The sequence below is a fragment of the Cyberlindnera jadinii genome, assembly GCF_001661405.1.
Source record: "Cyberlindnera jadinii NRRL Y-1542 unplaced genomic scaffold CYBJAscaffold_1, whole genome shotgun sequence".
NCBI lineage: Eukaryota > Fungi > Ascomycota > Saccharomycetes > Phaffomycetales > Wickerhamomycetaceae > Williopsis > Williopsis jadinii.
The window spans coordinates 249,238-272,922 of NW_017963652.1; the positions used below are offsets into that span (position 1 = coordinate 249,238).

General features: G+C 48.0%; 14 protein-coding genes across 14 annotated transcripts; 8 read left to right on the top strand and 6 right to left on the bottom strand.

Moving 5' to 3' along the window:
* Nucleotides 1-314: 314 nt before the first annotated feature.
* Nucleotides 315-2,183, bottom strand: TRP2 (anthranilate synthase TRP2). Its single transcript, XM_020213937.1, has one exon. The coding sequence runs from the start codon at nucleotides 1,980-1,982 to the stop codon at nucleotides 519-521; it is 1,464 nt and encodes a 487-aa protein (XP_020072853.1). The 5' UTR covers nucleotides 1,983-2,183; the 3' UTR covers nucleotides 315-518.
* An 847-nt stretch (nucleotides 2,184-3,030) lies between these two features.
* CYBJADRAFT_165216 (PP2C family serine/threonine-protein phosphatase) lies at nucleotides 3,031-4,811 on the top strand. Its single transcript, XM_020213938.1, has one exon. It carries the CDS (start codon nucleotides 3,179-3,181, stop codon nucleotides 4,454-4,456), a length of 1,278 nt encoding a protein of 425 aa, XP_020072854.1. The 5' UTR covers nucleotides 3,031-3,178; the 3' UTR covers nucleotides 4,457-4,811.
* On the bottom strand, nucleotides 4,802-5,747 carry CYBJADRAFT_165217 (pyridoxal 5'-phosphate synthase subunit PdxT). Its single transcript, XM_020213939.1, has one exon. It carries the CDS (start codon nucleotides 5,539-5,541, stop codon nucleotides 4,828-4,830), a length of 714 nt encoding a protein of 237 aa, XP_020072855.1. The 5' UTR covers nucleotides 5,542-5,747; the 3' UTR covers nucleotides 4,802-4,827.
* A 102-nt stretch (nucleotides 5,748-5,849) lies between these two features.
* CYBJADRAFT_165218 (pyridoxal 5'-phosphate synthase subunit PdxS) lies at nucleotides 5,850-7,154 on the top strand. The gene has a single exon (XM_020213940.1). The coding sequence runs from the start codon at nucleotides 6,203-6,205 to the stop codon at nucleotides 7,082-7,084; it is 882 nt and encodes a 293-aa protein (XP_020072856.1). The 5' UTR covers nucleotides 5,850-6,202; the 3' UTR covers nucleotides 7,085-7,154.
* Nucleotides 7,155-8,603: 1,449 nt separating this feature from the next.
* On the top strand, nucleotides 8,604-9,550 carry SSN8 (cyclin-dependent protein serine/threonine kinase regulator SSN8). The gene has a single exon (XM_020213941.1). The coding sequence runs from the start codon at nucleotides 8,619-8,621 to the stop codon at nucleotides 9,444-9,446; it is 828 nt and encodes a 275-aa protein (XP_020072857.1). The 5' UTR covers nucleotides 8,604-8,618; the 3' UTR covers nucleotides 9,447-9,550.
* A 652-nt stretch (nucleotides 9,551-10,202) lies between these two features.
* On the top strand, nucleotides 10,203-11,159 carry CYBJADRAFT_176027 (longevity assurance proteins LAG1/LAC1; the record flags this gene model as incomplete). The annotated part of the gene is made up of 1 exon (XM_020216763.1): nucleotides 10,203-11,159. The coding sequence occupies one exon, from the start codon at nucleotides 10,203-10,205 to the stop codon at nucleotides 11,157-11,159; it is 957 nt and encodes a 318-aa protein (XP_020072858.1).
* A 178-nt stretch (nucleotides 11,160-11,337) lies between these two features.
* Nucleotides 11,338-12,558, bottom strand: AVT7 (Avt7p; the record flags this gene model as incomplete). The annotated part of the gene is made up of 1 exon (XM_020212449.1): nucleotides 11,338-12,558. One exon carries the CDS (start codon nucleotides 12,556-12,558, stop codon nucleotides 11,338-11,340), a length of 1,221 nt encoding a protein of 406 aa, XP_020072859.1.
* Nucleotides 12,559-13,088: 530 nt separating this feature from the next.
* CYBJADRAFT_159830 (fungal specific transcription factor domain-containing protein) lies at nucleotides 13,089-14,849 on the top strand (the record flags this gene model as incomplete). The annotated part of the gene is made up of 1 exon (XM_020213484.1): nucleotides 13,089-14,849. One exon carries the CDS (start codon nucleotides 13,089-13,091, stop codon nucleotides 14,847-14,849), a length of 1,761 nt encoding a protein of 586 aa, XP_020072860.1.
* Nucleotides 14,850-15,198: 349 nt separating this feature from the next.
* Nucleotides 15,199-15,756, top strand: SIW14 (putative tyrosine protein phosphatase SIW14; the record flags this gene model as incomplete). Its single annotated transcript, XM_020212368.1, has 1 exon — nucleotides 15,199-15,756. The coding sequence occupies one exon, from the start codon at nucleotides 15,199-15,201 to the stop codon at nucleotides 15,754-15,756; it is 558 nt and encodes a 185-aa protein (XP_020072861.1).
* Nucleotides 15,719-16,371, bottom strand: AIM19 (Aim19p). The gene has a single exon (XM_020217665.1). It carries the CDS (start codon nucleotides 16,264-16,266, stop codon nucleotides 15,814-15,816), a length of 453 nt encoding a protein of 150 aa, XP_020072862.1. The 5' UTR covers nucleotides 16,267-16,371; the 3' UTR covers nucleotides 15,719-15,813.
* A 723-nt stretch (nucleotides 16,372-17,094) lies between these two features.
* On the top strand, nucleotides 17,095-18,588 carry UBP1 (ubiquitin-specific protease UBP1; the record flags this gene model as incomplete). Its single annotated transcript, XM_020212206.1, has 2 exons — nucleotides 17,095-17,448; nucleotides 17,506-18,588. Coding segments are annotated over 2 exons (1,437 nt in total), but the record flags the coding sequence as incomplete, so codon positions are not given.
* A 441-nt stretch (nucleotides 18,589-19,029) lies between these two features.
* Nucleotides 19,030-19,386, bottom strand: CYBJADRAFT_159833 (40S ribosomal protein eS26; the record flags this gene model as incomplete). The annotated part of the gene is made up of 1 exon (XM_020213485.1): nucleotides 19,030-19,386. One exon carries the CDS (start codon nucleotides 19,384-19,386, stop codon nucleotides 19,030-19,032), a length of 357 nt encoding a protein of 118 aa, XP_020072864.1.
* Nucleotides 19,387-20,171: 785 nt separating this feature from the next.
* COX4 (cytochrome c oxidase subunit IV) lies at nucleotides 20,172-20,843 on the top strand. The gene has a single exon (XM_020213109.1). It carries the CDS (start codon nucleotides 20,208-20,210, stop codon nucleotides 20,670-20,672), a length of 465 nt encoding a protein of 154 aa, XP_020072865.1. The 5' UTR covers nucleotides 20,172-20,207; the 3' UTR covers nucleotides 20,673-20,843.
* Nucleotides 20,844-20,873: 30 nt separating this feature from the next.
* On the bottom strand, nucleotides 20,874-22,725 carry PUB1 (Pub1p; the record flags this gene model as incomplete). Its single annotated transcript, XM_020213486.1, has 2 exons — nucleotides 20,874-21,090; nucleotides 21,254-22,725. The coding sequence occupies 2 exons, from the start codon at nucleotides 22,723-22,725 to the stop codon at nucleotides 20,874-20,876; spliced, it is 1,689 nt and encodes a 562-aa protein (XP_020072866.1).
* Between the last annotated feature and the right edge of the window lie 960 nt (nucleotides 22,726-23,685).

Below are 23,685 nucleotides of genomic sequence, written 5' to 3' on the forward strand. Positions count from 1 at the left end.
TCTGTATTAATCACCACGGCAGGCCACGCTCTGATCGTCCAGGCCTGTTCTTTGTTTACTCCTGAAACCCTCAAAAGTGCACAAAATGTCTCCCAGAAAGGCTCCAAAAGCGTGGAAAAAGGGCCCTAGGGGGTGGTGGAAACGTTGAAACGGGGGAAAGATGGCACGCACTCAACGATTGGACTCGATTCGGTGGTTGTAGCAGGGAAAAGCACAGTTCGGTGTCTTTTCCAGCTGGGTTAATTGAACGAATTTGTACCAGAAATGAAACAGTACAGCGTAAACGGAGGGAAGCGTTGTGTTAACGATGATCCATTTTTGTGAAGTTTGATTTTTAAGGGGAAAAATTTGGCTGTCGACGATCAGAGGGGGCCACACCCGGACATCCGGACACCAAACACCCGGACAGCTACACATCCGGACACCCATACATCCGGACACCACATTGATCAGACGACCAGTACAGGTAACCAACTTCTATATATATACACATTACTCAAGTCTTATACACGGGACCATCACAGTGGCTGTTGGTTCAGCTTGTCAACCCACAACTTCTCAGCCTCCACAATGGTGTTGTTGTTGGCCTTCATCTTGTTCATCGTCTCGATGTACTCATCGTATGGATCGCTGTCAAACACGATACCTCCACCAGCTTGCAAGTAGGCAATGCCATCCTTGACAACCATTGTTCTCAACGCGATACACGTGTCCATGGTCTTACCATCGTATGACCAGGAGCCAACAGCACCGGCATAGACACCTCTCTTCTCGCCTTCGAGCTCTCCAATCAACTCCATCGCACGAACCTTTGGCGCACCACTGACCGTACCAGCTGGGAATATGGATCTGAACGCATCGAATCTGGTCTTGTCTGGTCTCAAGGTACCAGAGACCTGCGAGGTCAGATGCATGACGTGAGAGAATCTCTCCACTGTAAGCAATCTATCAACGTTCGTAGTGGTTGGATCACAAACCCTGTTGATGTCGTTTCTGGCCAAATCGACAAGCATCACATGTTCGGCTCTGTCCTTCTTAGAGGATTTCAGCTCAAGGGCAAATTCATCATCTTCCTCGGCTGTCTTACCACGTCTTATAGTTCCTGCGATCGGATGTGTGATGACCTTGTTGTTGGAGTCGGATTTCACCAACAGTTCAGGACTTGCACCGACAATTTGGAAATCCAAATAGTCAACGTAAAACATATATGGAGATGGGTTAACCGTTCTTAGATGTCTATAGATGTTGAACGGATGCAACGAAGTTGGTCTTGCAACTCTTTGCGATGGAACAGCTTGAATGATATCTCCCTTAAGAATATGTTTCTTTAAAGTCTTGACATGGGACTCATAGCCCTCCTGTCCGATGTTCGAAGTGAAATCTTGTCCTTGTTTGATTGGACCCTGTTTAGGATATGGAATTGGAGTTGAGTCATCCAACAAGGTGGTCTCAATGGCATGAATGTTATCCCTTGCCTTTGCGTATTTCGACTTGATCTCTTCGTCAGAGTCGTCCAGATTGACAACGATATTGTTGATGATTTGAAATCTTTGGAACACGTTGTCAAATGCAATGACGTTATCGAAGAGCATCAGTGAGGCCTCTGGTAAGTGTAGCACATCCTTTAGAGGTCTCTTCGTCTTTGGCTCGAAATATTGCACGCAGTCGTATGAAATGTAGCCGATTGCACCACCAGACAGTTTTGGAATTCCTGGCAATTGGGCCTGTCTATACTGAGACATTTCATCCTCGAGCAAATTCAAAGGATCAACTTCCAACCCGAAATCCGGACCAGTATTGATGATCTTCTTTGGCTGGAAGCCAATAAACGAGTAACGATCAACGGTATCACCATTTTTGGCACTTTCAAAGAGGAAACTTTGAGTTTTGGCACTGCTTTCATCACCAATCTTGGTCAACTTGAGGTACGCGATATGCGCAGTGATCGAGTCCGAGGTCACATATGAGTACACAGGGTACATGTTGGGAATCGTGGTCAGATCATCGCTGTACTGTTCTCTGTCCTTATGGATAATCTGTAATAGCGAATCAATAGAAGGTTGAATTGGGGCCTATGGACATCTCGTTAGCTGGGAACAGGGAGGCACACAAAAAACACACATTGGACAAAGCGCCACGCACAAAGCTCCACGTGTAAGCTCTACTCACTGGCATCTCTGCTGCTATGGTAACTGATGTAGAACAGAGGAGAGAAACGAGGGAAGAATCGTTGTGTTTATAACTTTTTTTCCACTTTCTCGATGACTCTTTTTCCATTGAGTTTCTGAGTACTACGTCACGTGGGGAGACACGTGGTATACACGTGACTTGAAGGAAGGCGGTTTCATCTGTTGGAGCACGTGCTGTAGCACGTGATGGTGTCACCTGGTGTGCAGATGTGGCTTTACCGGCGTAATTACGAGAGTCACAAGTGATCTACGCGTTGATCTTATACACGGTGCGTGTGCTATTCCACAACCAGCGATTCTGTCCCACCTTCTTACACGAATCGCGTACAGCTTAGTACAATGGTAATACTTGTGGAGGTGGTGTCTTCAAGCAGGTGATACTGGAGCACCCTGCTCATCCAGCACACTCTGCTCACCCGGCACACCCAGCACACGTGATACATCACGTGCCAAACTCATCACCGTGCCAGCGCTCCCAACCGTGTTGCTCAGCTGTTCCGTTCCAGATAAAAGACCAACAACCACAGCAAAAACCAATCAATTGTGCTCATTCCCACCACAGCTCTCGTCACATCAAGCCCTTCCCACCGTCCCAAGTCCACATCTCCACAGCAACACCTCCCATCCTCCCACCACCGGCCCACAGCCCTAAATACCTATAACAAGGATAACAATTATAATAACAATTATAATAACAGTTATAATAACAGTTATAACTATAATCGCACACCCCACCGCGGTAAACTTTTTTCGCTTTTTTTTTCCGCTGCTTTTCGCCTTTTTTCGTGTTCGCAAACCGCTGGCGAACGAAATTACTTCCTCTCTTTTTTTTCCTTTGGAGACAGCGACGACGACCACAACAACAACATCAACAACAACATCAACAACTACGAAGAGCACCACGCCACACTGCACAGACTACTACAGCAACAAGCGAGGCAGCTCCTAAGAAACAACCAACGAACGCGAGACAGAGAGATTACGACAGAATGGGTCAGATACTCTCACAGCCAGTCACGGAGAAGCATTCCTTCAGTGATAAAGACGCTCAGTATGCCTTTGGGCTGAGCTCCATGCAAGGATGGAGAATCAACATGGAGGACGCACACACCACTGTGCTGGACATGGATGCTGTCAAGGAGGGTGACGACGGCGAGGCCTCCAAGGGTAAAGAGTCTGTTGCGTTTTTCGGTGTGTTTGACGGCCATGGAGGTGATAAGATTGCACAGTTCACTGGGGAGAATCTCCACAAGATTTTGAAGAGACAGGAGGAGTTCAAGAAGGGCAACTACTCGCAGGCGTTGAAGGACTCGTTCCTGGCCGCCGATGTTGAGATCTTGAAAGATTTCAACTTGAAGAACGATCAGAGTGGTTGCACCGCAACCACCGTGATCATCTCAAAGGACAAGATCTACTGTGCCAATGCCGGTGACTCCAGAACCGTGTTGAGTGTTGCAGGCGAGTCGAAGCCTTTGTCGTTCGACCATAAGCCAAACAACGAGGGCGAGCACGCGAGAATTTGTGCTGCCGGTGGGTTTGTCGATATCGGCAGAGTGAATGGTAATTTGGCATTGTCCAGAGCCATTGGAGACTTTGATTTCAAGAAGTCCGCAGACTTGCCTCCAGAGGAACAGATTGTCACTGCTTACCCCGATGTTCTGGAACACCAGATCACAGAGAAGGATGAGTTCATCATCTTGGCATGTGATGGTATCTGGGACTGTTTGACCTCTCAACAAGCAGTTGAGGTTGTTAGAAAGGGTATCAACGACCACTTGTCCCTCGAAGAGATCTGTGAAGCAATGATCGACATCTGTCTCGCACCAAACTCGTATGGTTCCGGTATCGGATGTGACAACATGTCTGTGATCATCGTTGCCCTCTTACAAGGCAAGACGTTGGACGAGTGGTACCAGTCAGTGATTGATAACAAGGGTCCCATTTCACAGCCTTTCGAAGAAGTTGCCAAGGAGATTTATTCAGAGGATCAGGAACAACAGGCCGCTGATCAAGAGGCCCAAGCTGCATCTGAAGACACCGAAGGTGATGGGTCAAAGACAAGCTTCTCAATCCAACAGCTGTTAGAACAGAGCATCTTGACAAACCAGAATGGAGTTTTCTACCTGGACAGTGGTAACCTAATGAACTCCCTCGGTGTGCCTCAGAGCACCTTAGAAGAGGATGAAAACGAAGGTGAGCAAGCAGCACCGGGTGCCGGTGAAGAAGAGAAGCAAAAGATAACAGAGGTTGACGAAGAATCCAAATGAGATCCTTTCTAAATAAATCTAACTTTATTAAATTTTAGACTCCTGAGGTTGATCATGTTGTACGATTGTCATGTGTTTTGCATTGTTTCCTCCACACTCAAAGTCAAGTCATGTTTTAATCAAACCATTCATTCTTCAATTCTTTGCTATCTCATCTCATCTCACCCGTCTTCTCTCATTGGTTAACCCCACGTTGTGCTTCTCTTGTCCTCTTGTTGTTCTGTGTGTGTGTATGTGTTTTCTTTTACTTTGTTCTGCCTCGTGGTTTCCACATGCTGGTTTGGTTTTTTCATGTGTACACTATTACTGCCACTACTTCTACTACTATATATTATCATTGCAATTGTACCTGTGATGTAGACATTGAAGATCTATGTACTGGCAACAAACTCTTGGATGAACCATCTGTGGAATCTACAATCGTCACTTAGCTCCGGATGGAACGACGTTACCAGGACGTTTCCCTGTCTAGCCGCAACAACCAGGCCATTGTCCAACGTGTACAGCAGTTCCACTTTTGACTTGTTCACAGACTCGTTCTCGCTCCTGATGATTGGGGATTGGTCGTCCACCAGCTTCATTGTGATGTACTCCTCGTTATATTCCGTGGGCAAGACCTTGGAAATGACCGGTGCTCTGATGAAGATGGCCGGGAACTGATCGACGGCTTCGATGAACCCACTGAAGTCCAGCATCGACTCAAACGAGTCCAGCTGTCTTCCAAAGGCGTTTCGCTTGACCTGGATATCAATGGCTCCAAGGGCCTTTTGATTCGGACGCCCATTGACAATCTCTCTAGACAGGAAGATCAAACCAGCACATGTACCCCAAAGAGGCTTCCCAGAGTGGATGAAATCCACCAGTGGCTGTATCATCTTCGTTCTCTCTGCGATCAGCGACATGGAGGTGCTCTCACCTCCTGGAATGACAAGAGCGTCGCATCGCAACAGCTGCTGTGGAGTCTTGACCTCCAAGAAGTGGAACTTCTCATGCTGGCTCTCAGTCGCAAGCTTGAAGAGGTCGATATGCTCCTTGAACGCTCCTTGCAAGGATAACACACCAACGGTGTACTGCTTGACGGTCATGTGGCCACTCTCCGACTGCGTCCTGGGTGTGAATACCTTCCAAAGCAGATCAATTCAAACAAAAGAGATCTCGAAAGAGACCTTGAAAGAGACCACTGATGGTACTGGCTATCCGCATATAACGTACAGAACCGAGTCAGATGACTCAACCGGGAACCGTGGAAACCAAGCGCGCTTGGAACCGAGTCACACGCAAGGCGCATGTTTACGACAGCCTCGATGCTGCACCCGCAAAGGTTAAAGGATAAAATGAATCAAATCAGTCAAAGCATCCATACAAATGCATAAAGAGAAGTCATGAGAAGTCATTTTGAATAGGGGCACCATTATGACTCATTTGCTCTATCTGAATATACCTTTAAGAGATGGTTTTCACATGTCACTTTGGGCCTTGCCAGGTGTAACTCTGCCCAACTGTTTGTGAAAGTTGCTCAACGCTTGGACTGTAATTGGCTGTTGTGCAGTGCAATCTCTTGGTTTATCCAACTGTGCATACCGTTATATTAGTCATTGCACTAACTGGTGGTGGTCGTGTTCTGCTGCGGGTCTGTATAAAAGGGTAGGTGGATTCCAACTGTATAAAACCCACGCGATGGACTTCTTGCCGTCTCAAGTCTTAGATTTGAAGCAGTGAGCGATAGAACAAGTGCGTGAAACCAAGATGTCTAATGAACTCAAGTTGAACAAGGGGCTTGCCCAAATGCTCAAAGGCGGTGTCATCATGGATGTTGTCAATGCCGAGCAGGCAAAGATTGCTGAACGAGCCGGTGCCTGTGCCGTTATGGCGCTGGAGAGAATTCCAGCTGATATGAGAGCTTCTGGTCAAGTGTGTCGTATGAGTGATCCAAAGCTCATCAAGGAGATCATGGAGGAAGTCTCCATCCCGGTCATGGCCAAGTGCCGTATTGGACATTTCGTCGAGGCCCAAATACTTCAGGCCATTGGCATCGACTACATCGATGAGTCTGAAGTGTTGACACCGGCAGACAAGAAGTACCACATTGAAAAGACTGCATTCAAAATCCCATTTGTATGTGGAGCAAAGAACCTCGGTGAAGCGTTGAGAAGAATCCAGGAAGGTGCATCAATGATCAGATCCAAAGGTGAGGCTGGCACTGGTGACATCTCTTCTGCTGTTGGCCATTTAACACTTATCAAGGAACAGATTGCCAAAGTTCTCCAGATGAATGATGAAGAGTTGCAGCAGTTTGCTAAACAGGAGAGAATCTCTGTCGAATCGTTGAAAGAGCTGCAAGCCAATGGAGGCAAACTACCAGTGGTTAACTTTGCAGCTGGTGGTGTTGCCACACCTGCAGATGCTGCTCTGTGTATGCAATTGGGCTGTGATGGTGTCTTTGTTGGTTCAGGCATCTTCAAGTCAAAGAACCCAGAGAAGTTGGCAACAGCCATTGTCAATGCCGTGACCCACTATAACGACCCTGAAAAGTTGCTCGAATACTCTACAGATTTGGGTGAGTTGATGTTTGGTGTCGCCATTGATCAATTGAAAGATAACGAGAAGTTATCATCAAGAGGTTGGTAAATAACAGAGCTGTACATACATGTCTACATAACACAATTCTAATCTATATGGATATCCAAGTTATACGCCTGTATAACCCACTTGTAGAGACATCAAAGACATTCTACTTCTCTTTAGTCAGAAAATATGAATGCAAGTCTCGTCCCAGTACTTTTTGTACTCTGAGCTTGACTCTATGTTGCGTTGGTATCTCATCATTTAAAAAGAAGCATTTGAATACTTATGGTCCTATCAATTTGAATATCCAAGAGGAGTTGGATTGGTTAGTAGCATGAAGTCCGGCACATTTGACTGTGCAACAGCTCCACAAGAGAGGCCTTGTAAACTGAGCAGACTTGGGAGAAAGAAGGGGGTGGCTCGTGGTGTGACAAGAGTAAGCTCCATTGGGTTAATCATTAAAGAAGATGATCAATTGTTATAACTATCGTCTAGGCTAGGAGCCCCGAATACCGAAGATATATCATAAATGATATTCAATCCACCAATAAGATGAATGATAACCAGGAACGACGCAGCAGTAAACCCCTGTCCAGAAGGAGCATCCTCATCCCTAGAGAGCCCATGAAGAGATGCCCAATTGGAGAAGAGAAAAGACTCTCAGGTGCCATGTTCAAGATATCAGACGAGTACGGAACCAAGGACGAGATTGCGATGTTCCAAGAGTCATTTGAAGGATTCAACAAGAGGCTCAATACTAGGAGCATAACCCAGAAGGCATCACATACACGTCTCGCCATACAAATCTTCATCAGAGAAACACATAAGCAGCACCTGAGAACTTCATAGACCTTCTTCAAGAGGTTAACGCACCAGCCACAGACACTCATAGACAGAGCGAGAAGGTCCTCTGGAGCAGAGATCAACAGAAGCAGACATCAATTCCAGTGGGTTGGTTCACCATTAGGAAGAAACACCACTACGATTTCCGTGAATGTTGGGTGGGAGACTTTCCCCAAAGCTAATGATGAATCAAAGGATTCCTTTTGAAAGCTTCGAAAGTAACAATTCTTTGTCCACGAGCCATAGTTCAAGGGGAAAGAGGGAAGATGAGAGGAGACAAAGTGAGTGAAAATTTTTTTTAGGCATCGGAGCCACGAGGCTATGCTGTTGGTGTGCGGGTGTATGGTGTGCGGGTGTTTAGGTGTACGGATGTCGGGATTTACTCCGTGAACTCCCGGGGTTTTTTTTTAGGGCAAACGGTATATTTTGGCGGTGAATGCTCTTGCTTTGTATATACACAACCACTGTTTATCCAATTGTGTTGCAGGGATACAGAGGAATCAGCAGGATGTCCGCTAACTATTGGAACTCATCACAGAGGCTGCACTGGAAGTTCACGCGAGAGTCGCTGGAGGATGCAAGAAGAGAGCTGAAACTGCTGGAGAAGACGATGGAGGAGTCAGGAATGATATCGAAGAGCCATGAGATCGCTTACGACCTTCACATGAGGATCTATATCCACAGCTTGGTGAATAAGCTTGGTAGACGGCTGAACGTACGACAGGTTGCGCTGTCCACAGCGGAGGTTTATCTGATGCGGTTCTTCACGAGGTGCTGTTTGAAAGAGGTGAACCTTTATCTGTTGATAACGACATGCATCTACCTGGCCTGCAAGATTGAAGAATGCCCACAGCATATAAGGACGATTGTGTCTGAGGCCAGGAACCTGTGGCCGGAGTACATATCGCAGGATATTTCGAAGGTTGCGGAGTTTGAGTTCTACCTCATTGAGGAGATGGATACGTATCTCATTGTCCATCACCCTTACAGGTCGCTGATGATCATAAACGAGGTGCTCCTGGAGTATAACCAGAAACAAGCAGGGTCTTCGACACAGTGGAACTTGTCACCAGAGGAATTGCAGTCTAGCTGGTCCGTTATAAACGATTCGTACGTTACCGATCTACCACTGCTATACCCACCACACATAGTGTCTGCGGCGTCGGTATACCTAACGCTGGTGCTGAAGTACAACCACATCACGCATCTCCACAACGAGAGCATATCGTCGTCGGTGTCACACCAAGCGAGCATAGCTGCCAATGCCACGACGAGTGCGTCGACGAGCACCCCCACCAACAGCACAGCCAATAGCACGACCAACAGCACGGCCCATGCCACCAACCCAGCCAACAATGCTGCCAGCAGCACCATCACCGGCGGAGCAGCACCATCGTCATCACACCATGGAGCGCAGAACGAAGGGCTCAGGGTATTCATCCAGTTCCTGGGCTACTCCAACATCGACCTCGAGGAAGTGATAGAAGCAGTCCAGGAGATGGTCACCCTATACGAGGTGTGGGAGAGCTACGACGAGGCCAAGTGCAAGAAGTCCCTCGAGCTTGTTCTTCTGAACAGGTGAAGCTCTCTTTCAGGCCCTCTCGAACCAGTATCGCACCAATTGATGGTGTATATATACCTCTATATATACTGTCACTAGACAAATCACACAGTAGGGTAACCGCCTTAACACCGTAGCGCTTCCCCATTGGGTCCCAGGCAGAGAGCAAACGCCAGGCGCGCCAGGCACGCCAGAGCCGTACGCAGAGTGAAATCCCGCCTAGGCAGAGAATGTAAACAAACGTAGGCAGAGAGCATTTTTTCCCAGCGGGTTGTTTTCATTCGCACTGCCTTCAGGAAAATTTCTTCTACGTTCACGTCAGCAGGGCGTCCGTGTAAAATCTCTTCTGAACACGTTTTGGTGGGACCAGAAGGCTTTGATCAGCGTGTTTTGAACACAACTTGCACCAGGAGACAGGCAGAGAGACCGAGCGTGCGATCACTGTGCTGCTTTCATTCCACTCGTTACATTCTTCCAGCTGTTTTCGACAAAGCCCCAGAGAGCAGTAGCTGGTGTTGTTTTGGCCGTGAAGACGAACTCATAAGCACAGGAGCCATGGAGAAGGTGGAGGCGCTTGAGACCTCGCTCAGAGGCTCGTCCGAGACGTCGTCGTCGTCGTCGTGCTCGGACATGGACGAGAAAGCTGAATACGACTCGTCAGTGCTGACGACACAGCTTCTGGCTGATAAGCCCGATGTCGATGCCGATAAGCTCGAGTCCCATCACGGTGGTCATTCTCCCAGGCTGAATGAGATCAACAGCCTGGATAGATACCAGATGGAGATATCACTGTTCTTCCTGACGAGCGTTTACTGCATGGATAGGTTTCTACCGCAGATGAGACCGTACACGGGGAAGTTCCTTCACTTACAACACCGTTACCCAGGAACAGACCAGTATGATATTGGCGTCAACGACTGCTTCTTCATCCTCACCGGGATGTTCCTGGTGACCTTCATCCGTGCAGTGTCGATGAACTATCTGCTGAGGCCACTGGCGGAGGCTGTCGGCATACACAAACACCGTGCAACGCAGAGGTTTATGGAGCAGGGTTGGTACCTGATCTACTACTCAATCTCGTTCAGTGCGGGACTATACATCTTGTATTATCATTCTGATTATTACAATAACTTGGACAATCTGTACATTGCATGGCCGCACGATCACATGTCTGCGTTGTTCAAGAGCTACTACCTTTTGGAGATGTCATGTTGGTTACAGCAGATCTTCATATTGAACATTGAAGCGAGACGGAAGGATCATTACCAGATGTTCAGCCATCATATCATTACGTGCTTGCTTCTAGGAGGCTCGTACTACTATTACTTCACCAAGATTGGCCATGTCATCTTGTCCATCATGGACGTTGTCGATATCTTCCTATCAAGCGCAAAGATACTAAGATACTGCGGGTTCCAGACAATGTGTGACGTACTCTTTGGGCTGTTTGTTGTTGTATGGATAGTACTGAGACATGGGCTATACAACTACCTATTTTGGCATGCGGCAACCAGGGCAAAGTCCTTAATGGCTAGTGGGAAGTGTTTATCTATAGAAGGAATTAATCATCAGAAAAGATGTTGGACAGATAACGTCATTACGGTCTTCCTATCTTTACTGGGTGGGTTGCAAATCATCACTATAATTTGGATGTACCTCATCGTCAAAGTGATCGTTAAAGTCGTCACAGGCTCCAATGCTGAAGATGTGAGAAGCGATGATGAGGATGACTGAGTGGTGCAATGGCAGGGGTCTATTACTTTCACAAGTATGTGAGAGAGAAGACAAAAGAGAGAGAAAAGAAGAAGTAACAGGAGCTAAAGAGCATCAAGCACCAACTGGGATATTTATTTTTCTGTTCCTCATATTATTAGTTTAATACAAATACATTTGCAGTGACTTCAAAGCTTGCTCAGAAGTAGAGCGTTGCAAATACAGATGTAACCATAACCACCAGTCCAAACACGGTGAGTGCAATGGAATAGACCTGGCCGCTTCCGGTCTCCATCAGCTTATAACCAAAGAGACCAGGAAGGATGAAGCAGATCAACGTGGAGCCCGTGGCTCCAACTAGGGAAAGAACCAGTTCAAAAGAGGTGACGCTCAGTGCCAGCCCATAAGTTGCCAATGTTAAGCCCAACGAGACGATGAAGAAGTCGTTTGTAGGGAACGGAACCTCAACGTGGATGTGCTCATGGATCGAGTCGTCAGAGTGCTGCAACAATGGACCAACTTCTCCTTCGTTTTGCTTTGAGCTGTGCTTTCTAATCCAATAGCACATGTTGTTTATGGATATTCTACAAGGATGGAACATCAACGGGTACGACAGCGCAACCGTGAGCGTAAGTGCACCTTTACCAACCCTTGTCGAGGTCAGTTCAGGGTCATAGTTCATCATGACGTTCCCCAGGACGTTGGAGCCAAACTGCCAGTAGCCTGCTAAGCCAACCATGGAGAACAAGACGGACGAGATGCCACAGGCTGCAACGATGACAAGATTGGTATTGGACTTATCGTCAATCTCGTTGATGATCGTGCAGATGTTCTGAGCAGCCGTGAAGGCAAATATGATGATGCTGAAGGTCGAGATAACGTCGCTGAGCTTCCCCGGCACCCAGACCAACACCTCGCCCCTATCAGTGTACTCATCCGCAACGGAGTGTGCCACGACGAGCACGGTCAAGAACGCAATGGCAACAAGAGCCACGATGGAGCCGAACTTCAGCGAGTCGAGCTTTCGAAAGGAGATCAGCGGCACCGTGATCACCAGCGACAGCAGAATCACCTGGTTTCTGGTCAAAGCTCCGCCAATGAGGCCTGGAACCAAGTCGCCAAACAACACCAGATAGCTCACCGCCACGCCAAAGCACTGGATCGCAATGGAGAAGTCGAACAGCAGCGTCAGCTGCGGATACGTGATCGCACACAGCGCAAAGAAGGACACTTGGCCCTCAACGTGGTGAGACACCTTGTAGATGATGAACAGCCCAAACCACGACGTCACGGCAGCAAGCAGCACAAGCAGCAGCCCAAGGACGATGCCGTCCGCCCTGAACGCAAAGGGAATCGCCAGTAAACCGGCACCGATGATGGTCTTGGTGAGGTTGATCACAGAGGAAGTGGTTGTAGCCATCGAGCACAGGGTCGCCACTGTTCTCTAGCGCAGATATCGGGGCAAAACAAGGAGTTGTGGATCTGTTGATGTTGAAGTGTTGATGTTTTGTTTACATTTCGTAGATTGCGTGATCCGCCGCACACAACATCAAAATCCTTCCCACGGCGGTTAGTGCGGGCGTAGAGCACACTGCATCGCAAGGAGGGCTCCAAATGGCAAGCAGACGGCCTCGTGTGGTGGCACCAGACAAGCGACAGCGCGCTGCGTACTCGTGTGACAGGTGCAAGAGTAAGAAGACCAAGTGTATCAGGATCGTGCCACCTGGTGGGCATCAGCTTGATGATAAGACACATCCGTGCCGGAACTGCCTGAAGGCAGGAGTCGAGTGCTTGACGTCGCAGCCGAGACGTCGCAGGGTGTACGGGTCGTTTGAGAACCTGGGGATCCACTATCAGACGGTGATCTCGCTGGTACAGGGGCTGTACCCTGACATCGACATCAACGATGTTGGCAAGCTGATGTCGCTGGGGCGGCAGCTGGGGATAAACATGGACGACGTTGTGGACGAGTCCAAGCTGCTGGAGGCTGAGGCGAAGGTGCTGAAGCCGTTCACTCCACAGGTGAGCGGTGTGGCCAGGGAGGCGAGCAGGAAGTCCTCTGCGAGTGCTGAGGGCCAGCACTCAGCAGCAGCAGCAGCAGCGCATGCTGAGCAGTTGAAAGGTGAAGCCAACGTCAGGGAAACGGTTGTCTACGACTCCACAGGCGGCTCGCACTACGTTGGCTCGAGTGGCACGCCATCGCTGTTCACACTGCTGTGCAACTTGCTGCTGAAGAGATCGCTGATACCGACGCTGTCGTTTGATAACAAGATCACGCTTTTCCAGAACGCTGCTGTCAGGAGCCAGGACTACAGAGCAGTCTCAGTGTCGCTGCTGTCCCACAAGACGTTTCCCGTGATCCAGCTGATATCGTCCAGGGAGATAGCTGAGAAGCTGGTCAACACGTTCTTCGACAAGGTGCACCCTTTCTACTTCATTTTCCAGAGAGAGGCCTTCTCCAGGCTGCATTCTCTGTTTTGGCAGAAGTTGACTGTTGATGACCCAGCCATGGACTACACGGCTCTGGATAACCCAATGTGCGGGTGTATCTTCCTCGTATGGTCTATTGCAAGCAAGATGTGCGATGTTGTGTTGGAACGGAGCGATGAGATCGACGAAGTGCTCCATTTGATCTTACCAGATGCAACGTTGGGAGCATCTACGAGCTCTATCCAGTTCCTCTATCTCTACGCAACGTATCTACACTCGAAGAAGAACAGGGATGCCTCATGGAACCTGATTGGGCTCGCAATAAGACAGGCGATGTCCCTAGGACTGCACAGAGACATGGCCAACGACAACACCAATGCACAGATCTTTTGGACTCTTTATCAAACAGAGCTGTCACTGTGCTCCAATTTTGGAAGACAGAGCACTATAAACGAAGAAGAGATCACCATTGGCTATCCAGACCTGACCAATGAGCTCTCCGTCTCAGATGGCTTCAAACAGTACTATTTATCAACGCTGAAGCTCTCGAGATTCCTCAGCAAGATCATCAAGGAGAGAAGAGTAGCGACGGCCCAGCAACCGTTGTCGTTGATAAACATTGAGCGCACGTTGGCCTTGAAGACTCAACTGAACAAGCTGTACTACGAGATCAACATCAAGCCAATGTCACAGATCGTCACCGTGTATGACTTCAAATTGAGCATATTGTACCACCATTACATGACTCTACTGACGCTCCCCTTTCTCGTGTTCATCACCACGAATAATTACAAGATCCTGAGTGACGAGACTCTCCTGAGTATTGTCCAGATGGGACTCCAGAGTGCTGTCATCATTGCACAGACAATGGATACGACGCTGCACATGTCTCTAGACCTCCATAACGGTGGCATATCTCAGGACTGTATGGTTGGTTACATCAGTTCGCTTTGCCTGTCGTTGTTCTGCATATACCTTTGTAACGGCTCCAACGACACATGGGAGATACCTCTGGACATCCAAGGAACCCATGTGACGCTCGACAAGGAGGCCACACTTGTCTACATCTCGATGATCTCTCAGTTCATGCAATCGTACAAGCTGGATTCGACAACCACGAGAATTGCAGAGGTCACACAGGGCTTGACTAAGGACCTCAACGCAGTTCTTGAGTCTCAGCTAAGTGACATGGGCTTCGACCTCTTCACCCTCCAGCCAGCAGAGCAACTCGTGTTCGACTCGCTCTTCTCAAACAACGATATCTACCTCAGCGATATATAGGTATGTACGCTCCCGGTTTAGAATTACCGCATTGGGAAGTCAAGCTCACCAGATCGCGATGGTTACCCAAACTTCACTGAAAGCAATACATACACGCCTCCCATGTGGGACAGTAGCCAGTCTTGATCAATTGGCTTGTGCTCTGTATCGAGACAGGATGGAGTTCCCCATGGATGATGTCCAGTTCTCGGACGATGAGCGTGTTAACTATCGGGATCGCTATATAGGGATGGATGACGATGAATACACGGATGGCTTCCTACAGCAGAGAGGGCTCCTTGAGACGGAGGAGAGGTTCCAGAGAGGCGAAATACATGGCCATATAAGGCACCACGATGCTGACGAAGACATGGACGATAAGACGGAGACGGGAGAGGATGCTGGTGGCGATGTGGCTGAGGATGAAGAGATGACACCTCCTGAGAACTTCTCTCCTGTATGTGGGTTGATCTATAGATCGTCGTTTCCTAGGCCTGAGAACTTTGGCTTTCTCTCCAAGCTGAAGCTGAAGAGTATATTGATGCTGATACCCGAGGAGTACCCCACCGAGAACATGGAGTTTGTCAAGAAGGAAGGGATTAGGCTATTCCAGGTTGGGATGAGTGGTAATAAGGAACCCTTTGTGCATTTACCAGACGACGTGCTGTCCAAAGCGTTGGAGATTGCCATTGACCCTTCCAACCATCCGTTGCTGATCCACTGCAATAGAGGTAAACACCGCACAGGGTGCCTTGTTGGATGTATAAGACGCCTACAGAACTGGTCGCTCACCATGATATTCGAGGAGTATCGAAGGTTTGCAGCTCCAAAGGCAAGGCCTTTGGACCTTCAGTTTATAGAGATGTACAACGAAGAGCAAGTCTCACGGATTGCATCGAGAAAGGGATGGCTGCCACTACACTGGTGATGTACGGTTAGACATATTAAACACACATTGATACATATAAAGTAGGGAGAACCATCTTCACTGGCCAACACCGTAGAAGAACCTCTTACCGTGGAGCACGGCCTCTCCCAGAGCAACACTACTCAGCACGACTGGCCAAACTCTTGCGTATCTGAGTCCATTGAACATCTGTCTACCGTTGACTATGAGGTAGAGAGAGCTCCATGCCGTGATGAAGCCAGAGCCACTCTCAACATCACCTTCAAACATAATCCAACTACCGAGGGCCATAGCACTTCCAAACAGCACAGAGCTCACGGTGGTTGGACCCACACGTAGTCTCTTTGCAGTCTTAAACAGTACGCCTCGGTTGACATCGGCGTTCATTCTTGTGACAGCTTCAGGCTGCGAAGTGATCAATGGGGTAGCAAACAACATCCCACTGAACAGCAACGAAGGGTAGGGGGTGGTGGTTGAGGCGTAGAGCTGTTCTCTGTAGTCGTTGGTCGTCGCCTTGATCTCCTCTGTCATTATGTTTATCCTTTGAGCTGAGTAATGTTGGCGATGGTTGTTGGGAGCAAGAGCAAATGAAATTGGGATAACTTCATTATGTCTGGTGTAGTTATGTTATGTTATGTTATGTTATGTTATGTTATATTATATTATATTATATCATGTTAAATTATAGTACATAATATTATATTATGATTATATTACACTACACCAGGCTCTACAGACATTATTATATGGAACTCATCCCATCACTTCTCGTGATACACCAAGGCCCAGGACACGTGAGCGGTACCATCAGAACCGTCACAGCCCCAAGAATCCAATGGTTGTGGTTATACACCCCTAAAACCCCCAATTGAAGGAATACCCCTGCCATTATATCTCCTCATAGTAAAGAATAAGGGAAAAACACCAACGCTCATCGAGGAAGTGAAAAATTTCCTGGTCATTTTACGCTTCACAGTCATCGAACCCATCTGAGCTGGAATCGCTTTAAACAATCACACGTTAGAAGCTGTTGCTGGAGCTGATTCTTCGACACAGGCCGATCTCATTGGAAAGAAGTAAGCTGTTTCCATGAGCATTAAGAAGAACGTCATCTTCAAGGTTGTCATCATAGCATTACTTGTGTTACGGATCTTAAAACGTATTCTATCCAGCAAAGTGGTTTCCAACAAGCAGCTCGTCCTATCCTTCCTTCTCGTCTCGCTCACGTCAATCTGTCTGTACAAGTTCGATTCGATCACACAGCTCATCATGGATCCCTTGTTCAACAGAGGTGGGGCCTCAAGGTTTAGGCGTCGAATCGGTAGAGGGAGCGGTGTTTCAGACGATACCGTCGACACCGTCATGAAGCGTGGTGGACTCATCGGTGGCCTGGTCAACGATGGTAACACGTGCTTCATGAACTCGGTGCTACAGTCACTGGCGTCCTCAGAGACCTTTGTCTCACTGCTACAGGACAGTTCACTCAACGAGAGGGAGTTCTCATGTGCGTTCAGAAACTTGATGAAGAAGCTAAACACGAAGCATTACAAGCATGGCCATGATTATAAGACAAATGCGTTGCTCAAGACCATGACGAAGACACCAGACAAGAACTTCTTGCTCGGTTACAACCAAGAGGATGCACAGGAGTTCTTCCAGACCCTGTTGAGTGAGCTGGAATCCGATCTCAAGAAGAACAAGAAGCCAGATGAGGTGTCTCCACCTTCCACGCCAGCCACCTCTTCGTCCTCATCCTCGTCAGACGACGAGAAGGCTGTGTATTCGAGCGCATTGCCCCAAGATGCCGTGCTGGGGAATGCCAATATTGGCCATTTGGGGAAAGTCTACGTCCCGGCTTCTCAGATAGACCCCAATCTGAAAGATGCCAACGACAGATATGTGCCTTATACACTGCTCACGCCGGTCGATGGCCTCAGTGCAGAGCGTATTGGCTGCTTGAACTGTGGTGAAATGGGTGGCATCCGTTACAGCGTGATCTCTGGGCTAAGCTTGAACTTACCAAGTGATAACTACGGAGCTCTGAAACTGACAGATCTGCTCAAGGAATGGATCAAGCCAGAGATCATCGAAGGCGTCAACTGTAACAGATGTGCGTTGAACCATGTCCTGGATTACCAACGGGAACAGTTAAACAAATTGACGTCCAGTGGCTCATCTTCAACATTGCTCATTGACAAGCTGGAAGAACGTATTTCTCAGATCGAAGGCGAACTGAAGAAGCCAATAATCGATGACGATGCCATCAAGAACCTGTTCACGGATAACATGATGCAGAAGTCGTCCAAGTCTAAACAGATATTGATGTCACGTCCGCCACCTCTGCTTGCAATCCATATAAATCGGTCTGTATTTGATCCAATGACCTACAGAGTCAGAAAGAACAATGCCAGGGTGGTATTTCCGCTGAAATTGGACCTTGATCAGTTCGTTGCGGAGCCTGATGAGATCAACACCGATGCCAGACTTCCAATGTCAAAGAAGACTGTTGCTGAACCTGTCAATACTGAGCCTGCTGAGGAAGAGGAAGAGGAACAGGAGCGTGAGGACGAGGAATCGGACAGTGACGACGAAAGCGACGACACAGAGAAGTCCATCTGCTCTAAACAGGAGTACACTGAGTATCAGAACCCAATGTCCAACGATTCATTGGAAGGTCCCTTGGTGTATCAATTACGTTCTGTCATTGTGCACTATGGTACTCACAACTATGGCCATTACATTGCTTATAGACGTTACAGAGGTGTGTGGTGGAGAACATCTGACGAGAGCATTGACGTTGTCAGCGAGAGCGAGGTCCTGGACGCACCTGGCGTGTTCATGCTGTTCTACGAACTGAACTCCTTGAGCGAAGAGGTGGAGGATGTTGATCTTACGGTAGATATACCTGAATTGGAAGGTAGCAACGACGAGGATGAGGACCAAGATGAAGACCATGATGAAGACCATGATGAAGACCATGATGAAGACCATGATGAAGACCACGATGAAGACCACGATGAGGATGGCACTGCGGCTTCACAGGCAGGCCAGCGTGACAGTGACGACGATGATCACTACAACCAGGAGCAACAGACATCGCAGGCCTTTGCCATGGCAAATCTATAGCTTCCATACATAAACACGTCCCAGCAAACACACCTGATCTACAGAAACAGTATAAAAGCCTATTCTTATAGACAAATCATTACACATGCGCTAAACATATCTCCTAGTGCTATACACTCCCAACCCTCTGTGTCGAAATAAAAACAGTGTTGTATTTTTAGATCATATTTACAAAGCCTTCTTAGCAATGTCGTTTGGGTTAGATCTAGCACCACCGAATCTTGGTCTCTGTGGAGGAGTTCTGATTCTTCTAGCCTCTCTAGATCTGACTCTGACGATTCTGGCGTGGATGGCACAAGAGACACAGTAGTGCAACTTGTTGTACAACTTTGGAAGAGCGTACTCGGAGTAGACGGAAGCCTCACTCAAATCTCTAACAGCAGCAGCCTCGACGATGTTTCTGACGGTGACTCTCTTGATGGCCTTGTCCTTTGGAACACACTTAGCACAGTTGACACATCTAACTGGCTTGACGTGACCTCTACCCTTTTTGTTTCTACCGTTGGAAGCTCTCTTTTTTGGCATCTGTCGACTGGTTAGTACTTGGCTCAAGGCACGCGAGGGCTGGAGGGAGCGCTTGGTGTGCTGTGTGTGGTGCTGGTCTCTTTAATTGGCGCCTGGGCTGGAACAGCACAACGCTCTCAATTCTCCGGTAGAAGATAGCATAGAATACAACAGAATGGTATAGAATCACACAGAATCACATAGAATCACACAGAATCACATAGCATCACACAGAACGCACACTGCTCCTCATCCGCTCGCCTTCATCAACACCAATGTCACATACGTTGTCCTTTAAAGTTGTATACTCTGCTCCAAACCACTAGAGCTAACGCTTGGAAAGAATGAAAAATTGTTTTGATGTTAGTCGGTGGAGCACGCGCGGCCGCGAGCGGGCGTGCGCGCAACAGCCTGGTGTCCGGGTGGACACACACCACACCCGCAAACACCCCCCAAAGGCCCGCGCGCTGCGAAAAACGCAGTCACAACCCAACACCCACACACCACCAACGACCCGCCCGGAAAATCACAGACCAAAAGTGCAACCGCGGAGAGTCGAACCCCCGCCCCATCCCGCAACCAATGGAGACCCCTTTCACCTAGCATTTCCTATTCGGGAAGTACCCGATTCCAGCCAATAGCAGCGCATCAAAGTCCTCAAACAAACAGCGGGAAAAGTCATAGGCCAAAATTTTTTTACGCAGTAAACAACACAGAAATCTCGAATGTTTTTTTGATGCCCGAATTGTGTGTACCGTGAGCGTGCGATTTTGAAGCTTTCTCCCTTTTACTCTCCCCTTTGAAAACAACACACCACCACCACAACTAAAAGAACCATCACGATGTTTGCCCTCCGTACAAGATTGGTTGCTCGTCAAGCAACAAGATCCTTTGCCACCAGCAGAGCCATGCTGCAGTCCACGCCAAAGGTGAAGACCGCTGCCACTTTGGCTGAGGTTGACGGTGCAGAGACGTTGATTGGTGAAGGTGCCAAAGTCGGCACCTTCCCAACCGACCTGGAGCAGGCCACTGGTTTGGAGCGTTTGGAGCTTCTTGCTAAGCTCGAGGGTGTCGAGTTCTTCGACACCAAGCCATTGGACTCGTCCAGAACCGGTACCCTTGCAGACCCAATTCTCGTTGAGAGTTACGATGACTACCGTTACGTTGGCTGTACTGGTGCGCCAGCAGACTCCCACCACATCTTGTGGTTGAAGCCAACCGTCGACCAGGTTGCCAGATGCTGGGAGTGTGGTTCCGTCTACAAGCTGAAGCCAGTTGGTGTGCCACAAGATGAGCACCACCATTAGGGTGGTTGACGTTGGTGTTTTGGGCTCATTCCTGAATCAGCCATTGTGGAGTGAATGGAGAACGAAGAGGGATTGGCGATTGAAGACGATGGAGAATACACACAGATCAGCATGTTTACAACCTTTACAGACAGAGTTTTATTATATATTCTTATTTTTTTTGGAAACGGGAAACCAGACGAACAGAGAGGCAGATTCCTACTACACCAGCACGAGCACTGATGCCACCGATGCATAGGCCATCAGAGAGGTTTGGAGAGGTCTTAACGACTGCGACAGCTCCTCTGGTCCCTTATTCCTATGTGCTATAACTCTTTGAACGGTATTGTACAGTCGAGCAGGGATTGGGGGCTCTTCACCAATGGTTGCTCGTGTGTGTCTTATTCTTTGTTCATCCTCCTTTCCTTTCTTGAAATCACTATATGTATATATATACACTCTAATTTTATATTTATATACGTACGGTTCTTACTCTACTCGTTGTAAAAGTTCAAAACAGTTTAACTCTATCAGATTAACGAACTTCAATGTCTGTAAAATCACAATATAAACGCACAAACACTCCGGCAAAGCCCACCCACTATTGGCCATACACAACAGCATGGCCATAGCTTTGACTGTTATACCCATCTGGCGGTGCTGCCTCGTCATTGAGGCTGCCATTGGCATTGGCATTGGCACCACTGTTAGCACCGGTGTTTTGATACTGATGATGATGAGAAGATCTGCCCCACCCCATCTTCAGAGGCCTACCATTGACGATAAAGCCACCAAGTTGAAGAATCGCCATGGTGGCACGTTCATGGGTGTCGTACTTGACAAACGCACAACCACGCTCAGGGTAGAACTTCACGTCAACGATGAATCCAAACGTTTGTAGCAGTGGAATCAACTCCTGTTGCGTGGTGAAGTGAGCCAGATTACCAACGTAAACAGTGGTCTGCCATACTGGAGACTTGCGTGACACCATCTCATAACTCTGTGGAGGAATCATTGGTGCACCTGGTAAGCCAACGTTGGCCAAGGGCAATGGATTACCACCACCACCCATGTGAGGTGAGCTATGTCCACTTGTAACCATGGGGATCAAGCCTTGTGGATGTTGTTGCTGGTAGTATCCGTTAACATGGTGATGGCCATTGTGATAGTTATTATGGTGTGGTCTTTGGTTGTTGTTATAGCGGTGGTTACGACCGTTGTTGTTGTTGCTGCTGCCATTGTTACTGTGATTGTTGATGGTGTTGTTCTGTCCATGGTGACGACCACTCCCATGGTAGCCATTAGAATGCTTTCCATTGCTCTTATGAGCCCAGTTCAAACGGATGGCACGACCAGCGATAACCTTACCATTCATATTCTCAATTGCCAGAGATGCATCCTTCTCGTCACCAAATGATACAAAACCATAACCTCTAGAATGGCCAGTTTGCATGTCCCACATCACATGGGCTTGCTGCACCGACTCAAATCGTTCGAATGCCTTTCTTAGTGTCTCATCGTCAACCTCTGTGGAGAGATCACCGACAAACACGTTAACTGCATCAGGATCGTTCTTCGCCTGCTGCGATTGATAAGCCCAATTAATGACAACTTTCCCACCTTCAATGATTGGTGGTTCGGCCTGGAACCTGTCGAAACAACACTTTGCATCTTCTTCAGTTTTGAACTCAACAAAGGCAAAGCTTCCTCCAGGGCTGTTCTTGTCAGCTAGGATGTTGACCTTGGCCAATTCGCCGTCTGCGCCAAACACCTGTTGGATTGTTTCGTCGGTAACTTTCGCGTTTAGCCCACCAACGTATAGGATCTTGTGAGATACTTCACGCCCACCTTGCGATGCCAATGCCGGTGTAACCTTTGGCGACTCTTCGGTAACGTCAGTGCCGTTATTAGCGTTGGCCTCAGCATTATCGGAGCCACTTTCCTCCGTCTGTTCAGACTCAGTTGGCTCCACAACCGAACCATCCTCCGCTGGAGGCACAACAACCTTCAATGTGGTGGTCTGGTCCGTGGTCTCAGCGTCAACAGCAGTAGCACCCTTATCTTCAACGGACATAGTTCAATAGTGTGTACAGACGACAAAAGGAACGATGTTTCAACCAAGTATAAATGCAATACCAGCACAGTAGAGAGGAGGCACACGAATAGGTAGGATAAGAAAGAACGAAACAAGTAGTAACTCGGCGTGGTCTCAAAGCCAGTTTCCAACGTTTCCAAACGGGTAAAATTCCAGGGAAGTCAACTGTAACAATTTCAAAGTCTCTTTACACTCAACTGTTAATACAACGTGGGTCAGCAAGTCGAGAGTGGGATAGATGCCTTTCTGAGTAGGTCAAGAGATTTCTTTCTTCAGCCTCTGTTGGTGTCTTTTATCGTGCTTCGTCAGTCACTGCGTCCTTCAGTGCTCAAAGGAACGATGGAAATCTGTTAAAGGAATGAAATAGAAAGGCTCAAGGGTTTCTCTGCCACACGTGTAAACACAGGGTGAGAAGTGCTTTCAGTAAGGGGGAAACAAGGTCAAAACAACAGAAAAATGGACTCAAATTGCTCAATTGAGTAGCAGATGGGTTCTAAATGGCGGATTGTACCCTTTTTTACCTCTTTCTCTCCTGTTTTTATGGGGATTGTGTATGAAAATGACCAGTTTGACGGAGAATTTTTTGGTTTATTGCTGCAGATTTTCGTTTTTTATCACGAACGAAGGGACAAAATGTAAACAAAAGGTCTTGACTGCCGAAAGCGGAAGTACTGGCTGAAATGGGTAAGCATGCATAGAGATTTGGCTGGCAACGCGTCTTTGTGTAAACACACAAAATGAAGTATAAATATTTGTTTACATTCCCATTTGTTTCATCCTCTAAGTAGTCATTATGGGCGGTTAACCAGTTGTAACACCAACGTCAACGGTGCCAACCTGTTCGCCACCAGCGCTGCCGTTGATGTTGATGAATTCCACGACGGAAGGTACGAGAGGGGCTTATCCTCATATGCCCATTTACCATAGAGGCACCGATGA

What these genes read in the sequence shown, in the direction of transcription:
- TRP2 (XM_020213937.1), bottom strand. Translation starts at nt 1,982, where the DNA reads ATGTACCCTGTGTACTCATATGTGACCTCGGACTCGATCACTGCGCAT.
- CYBJADRAFT_165216 (XM_020213938.1), top strand. Translation starts at nt 3,179, where the DNA reads ATGGGTCAGATACTCTCACAGCCAGTCACGGAGAAGCATTCCTTCAGT.
- CYBJADRAFT_165217 (XM_020213939.1), bottom strand. Translation starts at nt 5,541, where the DNA reads ATGACCGTCAAGCAGTACACCGTTGGTGTGTTATCCTTGCAAGGAGCG.
- CYBJADRAFT_165218 (XM_020213940.1), top strand. Translation starts at nt 6,203, where the DNA reads ATGTCTAATGAACTCAAGTTGAACAAGGGGCTTGCCCAAATGCTCAAA.
- SSN8 (XM_020213941.1), top strand. Translation starts at nt 8,619, where the DNA reads ATGCGGTTCTTCACGAGGTGCTGTTTGAAAGAGGTGAACCTTTATCTG.
- AIM19 (XM_020217665.1), bottom strand. Translation starts at nt 16,266, where the DNA reads ATGACAGAGGAGATCAAGGCGACGACCAACGACTACAGAGAACAGCTC.
- COX4 (XM_020213109.1), top strand. Translation starts at nt 20,208, where the DNA reads ATGTTTGCCCTCCGTACAAGATTGGTTGCTCGTCAAGCAACAAGATCC.